This window comes from Penaeus chinensis, chromosome 43 (genome assembly GCF_019202785.1).
Source record: "Penaeus chinensis breed Huanghai No. 1 chromosome 43, ASM1920278v2, whole genome shotgun sequence".
NCBI lineage: Eukaryota > Metazoa > Arthropoda > Malacostraca > Decapoda > Penaeidae > Penaeus > Penaeus chinensis.
This window is the reverse complement of record NC_061861.1, coordinates 6,356,643-6,362,409: the sequence shown is the minus strand read 5'-3', so window position 1 is coordinate 6,362,409 and position 5,767 is coordinate 6,356,643. Positions and strand designations below refer to the sequence as shown.

Sequence of the window (5,767 nt, the reverse complement as noted above, 5' to 3'; positions counted from 1 at the left end):
GTCTTGTCACAGTGGCTGTATTAAATTTCAACAATTTTGCATACTTACCAAAATTTACTGCAAAAAATATAGACAGATTTATAACATTTCTACTAGTTGTACTTTACAATTCTTATGTCAGATTGTGTTAAAAAAAAAAAAAAAAAAAACAATACCAGAAGTGAACTTTTTTTTTTATCCATGGATGAACTTCAGGATGGGAAAAGCTTTTGAGAAAAGTTATATGCCTATTAATGTACAAATAAATTACAAAGGAAGAAATGTAAATTTGTCTTGAATTCATACACCTTTTTGGGATAGAAGAATTCATGTTCAATTTGGGAAAAAATATGTTTATTAACCCAATGCCACCGGGGAAAATGAATAAAAATGGGGAAAATGCTGTGCTCATTTTTTATATTTTTGTAAATGTCTCTGCACATAGATGCTCTGCTAGTGCTTAACTACAATGGAGTCAATTAGTAGACCCTGTGACCGTACCTGATTTCACCTTTCCTTGAACTGGCAGGAAAACGTATTTTTTACTATTGCTATGAATATCGATGGTGCTATTTTTATTACAAACATTATAATTACTATAATGTTATCAACAGCAAAATAAGATAATGTAAAATATTTTTGTAAATCAAGGAAAAAGGGTAAACAGGCAAGACAGGTGACTTAGTACAAGTGTAGCCATCTATGCGTAAAAAAAATTCAACAAGTAAACTCACAGTGGGCATGACATGTATGTACATGCCATGCCCGTCGGCATTGGGTTATGTTTTCAGATTCCATTCTGGCATTAACTGAAGTACTGAAGGGTGAATAAAATAGCTACATTAAAATTCCTAATATTTATAGGAAATATACACCACACAGTGTTGTATATGTCATCTTATATGGCTGTAAAACACATATTTTGGTATAAAATCTGGTTTTACTCTTCTCTATTTATACAACAAAAAAATCAGATTATCTCTACTCAAGGATAGAGATATTTGAAAAGATACTTAAAAATATCTATTACATATCTGTGTTAGCATTATTCTTGGTTAAAATATTTTTTTTTACTACAATTCTGAATCTCCATATTTTCAAAATACAAATACCACAAAAAAATATTCATTTTAACATAAGAGCTGTCTACAAAAAGTTAAAATAGTAATGAAGATAATAATGATAATAATAATAATAAGAGTAATAATAATAATGATAAAAAATAACAATAATAATGTTGCTGATAATAATGATCATAATGATGACCATGATGATGACGACAATGACAATAATGACAATGACAATATTACTACCACTTCTACCACTACTAATAGTAATGATAATAACAGTGATGATAATAATAACAATAATAATAATAATAATAATAATAATAATAATAATAATAATGGTGGTGGTAATGATAAAGCTAATGCTGATGCTGATGCTGATGCTGATGCTGATGATGCTGATGCTAATGACTATAACTGTGTCAATGATGGTAATACTACTACTACTACTACTAATGATAATAATAATAATAGTAATGATAATGATAGTGATAAAACCATAATAATAATAATAATAATAATAATAATAATAATAATAATAATATTATTATTATGTCTATTATCAATAAATAAGAAAACAATAATAATTATAATGTAAAAAGTAATAATGATAATGATAATTAAAGGAAGAAATTATAATCATAACAAAAATAATAATCATAGTACTACTCTTACTACTAAAGCACAATAACAAAAACTATTTATCCTAAACATTGATATGAGGAAGCTTGGTAGTGTTCTTGGGTTTTGTCTTGGCACTGGTTACAGCATGGTAGTTATCCATGAGGTCAGTATACATCCGCCTGAGCGTGGCCACCTCCTCTTTCAGCCCTCCTACAAGCTGGTTCTTCTCGTCTACAATGTTCTGTCGATTGTAGAGGAATGAGGACACATGCTCGAATTGCGAGGCAAGAGATGGTATACTAATTTAATGAGGCTGGGAAAATGCTGTGCTCATTTTTTTACTTTTTTGTGAAATGTCTCTGTGCATAGATGGCTCTACTAGTGCTTAGCCACAAAGGAGTCAATTAGTAGATCTTGTGACTTTAACTGATTTCACCTTTCCTTGAATTGGTGGGAAAAACATTTTTACTAATGCTATGAATACTGATGGTGTTATTTTTATCATAGACATTAGAAACAGCAAGATAATATAAAATATTTTTGAAAATCATGGAAAGGTTAAATAGGCGAGATAGGCAGCACTCATAATTGGCTCATTAGAGACTTGGTACACGTGTAGCTGTCTATGTGTTAAAACAATTAATAAAGTAAACTCACAGTGGGCAAGGCATGTACATACATGCCATGCCCATCTGATTTGGTTTAATTTATTCTATGCTCGTGATATTTGATATTTAATTGTACATGCTTTGTACTTCTCTCTCTGTCTGTCTGTCTGTCTGTCTCTCTCTGTCTGTCTGTCTGTCTGTCTGTCTGTCTGTCTGTCTGTCTATCTGTCTGTCTGTCTGTCTGTCTCTGTCTGTCTCTCTCTCTCTCTCTCTCTCACCCACCTCCAGCTGATGACTTATGTGACTAAAGGAAGTTGGGTCCAAATTGGCTGCTGTGATGACTTCTGAAAGAACTGCTTCCTTTTTCTCCAAGTGTTCTGATACCTGGGGAAAAATAGTATTATCTTTACACTAGTTCAGTAAATTCAGTTATGTAAATGATGATGAACAAATCAAAACTCTACCAGAGAAGTGAAAATTACTTTTGCCATTTTTTCACAGACTTGAATACAACAATGGTGTGTAATATGTGCCTATAAGTCCTTAAAAAAGCAAATAGGAAAATAGAAAAATGAATTCTGACATCTGCTCTTTACTACTTATGACAATTCATATAAATCATTCTTTATGGGTACATGAATATACTCTGATCCAGAGAAACACCTGATACCTTGCTTTCAACAAACAATGGCAAGATAATTATCCACTGTTTGATGTCCCCAACATTATCAAAATTATTATTATCAATCTCTTTCATCAAACCTGACTCAGTCGTTTCTCCAGCACAATATTTCTTAATTCACTGCGCTGTTGTACCTCTCCCACTACAGCAACAAAGTGGTCATACAATTCTTTACGTTCTCGCTCAATCTGCAATGAATAGAGATAAAGACTTTTTAACCTTTGAGACAGAAAATAGTAAAAAATGGAATGGTAGCCTGCTTTCTATGAGTATTCTTGCTTTTATCAGTAATATGTCCTTATTATTACATATGAGGGTATGCACATCCAAAAGGCGTTAGACTTATTGCCCGACAATGCATTTATTAAATGTTTTGTTAATTTAAAATTTCACTTAAAACATAAGCCTTCAATATATTTGTATTAATACCATCTATCCCTTAATTATAGTGTATTAATGTGAACATACTGATGACTGAGTTATAGATGAAAGTTTAAAGTATCAAAACATTTGATAAACACATCATTGGGCAACTGGTCTGAGAACATCTTTGGACATGCATACCCTTTTATACTGTTTGATGTTACTATGTTTAACCTAACCATTAGACAGAATCATTATAGTATGGTTACATATTATCTCCATTATTACATAATAAAGCATACAAAATTAGCTACATGGATTTCATATCATGAAAACCATTTACTGTGGTTGATAGGAGTTAATACAACTATTAGTAATTTGCAATCACCTTTTAGGGGAGTATTATGGCAATAGAAGAAAGGCTGATTTAGTCGACTCTCCTGAAATATGTGTTTAATTACCTTACCCTTACACCCATAACCATAAAATACTATTTTTTATTACTTACTCTTATTTCTCTCTGCTTTTGGAAATTCTACTAGCTATTCTATTGAATTAAGAGGCAATTTTTTGGGGGTCATCTTTTCAGACAAGGTATTAGAACTCTAAGTGATATTTTTAAAAGACAAACAGCAAGAGACCACATAAAACAAAGGGTATGGCTGGAACAGTGAACAAGTCTCAGGTCTTCTGTAAGAATGTGGCTACAAGCCTTACAACCCTGCACTTTAATCATTCCATATTTTTCACATAAACAAAACCAGCAGGTGAGCTTGACAGAACACACTCCTCATTCTACATACCGTTTCTGCCTTCTGTCGCATAACCTCAAGTTCCCACTGAATGGATTCTTTCTCACTGGTTAGCACCTTTACCTGGGCCTGGCTTGTCTAAAATGCAAGGTACACATATATCAGTACATATTAGCATACATCCAGAGCTATATAAATAAACTAATTACAAGCATATTTCTCCATACAACTGTAAACAGAAATACAGGCGACACATAAATATAAACCAGTAATTCCCAATGTTTACACCTTAATATATCTATCTATCAGTCAATCTGTTAGTCTGTCTATCTATTTAAAGAAAAAATAAAGAAATAATATCACTTGTATATACACACACACAAAAAAAGACTTCTTAACAACCACATCAGATCAGTGTTAACTTGGTGAGATTACAAAACAGATCAATGTGCTTTTGCTCCACTAGAGGCTGGGGCCTAGAACACACAGATTACAAGTTCAATTCATATCTGATACAGAAATATGGCACTGGTTTTGAGCCTGATGTTGTTATCAATACTCTCCATTGGTTTATGTTTTTTTATTTATATTTTAGATATTTTATGATTCCTTTTGGAACCCCAAATGATGATCTGCTGAGCTCTTGGGTATTGTGGGACCCTTGTTGGGAATCACTGGACAGGATGGGTGTTGGATAAAACAGAAACACATACTAAATAAGCTAAGACACAAAAACATACGCAGATGCACAAAGACACAACCACACACACACACACACACACACACACACACACACACACACACACACACACACACACACACACACACACACACACACACACACACACACACACACACACACACACACACACACACACACACACACACACACACACACACATGCCCAAGAGAATCCCTCCTACTTACCAGGTAACTCTCCTTATCCCTCTGTGAGCGTTGGACAGACCTCTGCATGTCTGTCAACTTCTTGCGAAGGCTGGCCACCTCAGCCTCCAAGCGTGCTCGACTGGTGATAGCTGCTCCCATCTCTTGCTCTAGTTTGTGTTCACGCTCCTTTTGCTCTGCTAATTCACCCTGGAATTGTCATAAAGAAGCTTACTTTAAATCATTCAGATATTTACTTCTTCTCGTGCTTTTTCTACTGTTTCAGAATTTTTAATGGTAAACTTGTGATTAGAGATATATAATCAATAGTAATTCATTTCAATCAAACTATTTCATTACAATAAAGAAGCAAACTCAGGTAATTAAGTGCTTTCCCTAATTAAACACAGTATCATCATTAGCACTGATTATAATAGACCAGACCCACCCCCCCATACACACAAATATGCAGACATGAACGTATGCACACATGTGCCCAAGCAGACCTTAAGCTCTGTGATGAGCTTGAGATTGGTAGCTGTAATGTCAGTGTAATATTTCTTCATCTCCTCAAAGGTCTTTTCATGGTTAGAGATTATGCTAGAGAGGAAATTGTTCTTCTTCTCCTCCTGTGCAACCAGCTCTGTCTTGCGCTTGAGGTCCAGCTGAGTCTGCAGGGCCTTGATGCGTTTCACTGATTTGGCCTCCATTGCAGCTGCTTCCGCCTCAAACTCCTGCCTCAGAGTGTCCAGGGCCTTGCTGTTCTCCTGGATGGGGTTGAAGGGAAAACAGTATGTCACATTGCTT

At 34.2% G+C, this 5,767-nt stretch overlaps 1 protein-coding gene across 1 annotated transcript in view; it reads right to left on the bottom strand.

The window, feature by feature from the left end:
* Positions 1-1,662: 1,662 nt before the first annotated feature.
* LOC125024545 (dynein regulatory complex subunit 4-like) overlaps positions 1,663-5,767 on the bottom strand; it is a 10,193-nt gene continuing 6,088 nt past the window's right edge. Inside the window, exons 6-11 of the mRNA XM_047612348.1 lie at positions 5,467-5,727; positions 5,003-5,170; positions 4,127-4,213; positions 3,041-3,148; positions 2,561-2,662; positions 1,663-1,911 (exon numbers count right to left, since the gene is read on the bottom strand). Of these exons, the coding sequence (XP_047468304.1) occupies positions 1,753-1,911; positions 2,561-2,662; positions 3,041-3,148; positions 4,127-4,213; positions 5,003-5,170; positions 5,467-5,727 (885 nt within the window). The 3' untranslated portion in view covers positions 1,663-1,752. The remainder of the gene's footprint in view (positions 1,912-2,560; positions 2,663-3,040; positions 3,149-4,126; positions 4,214-5,002; positions 5,171-5,466; positions 5,728-5,767) is intronic.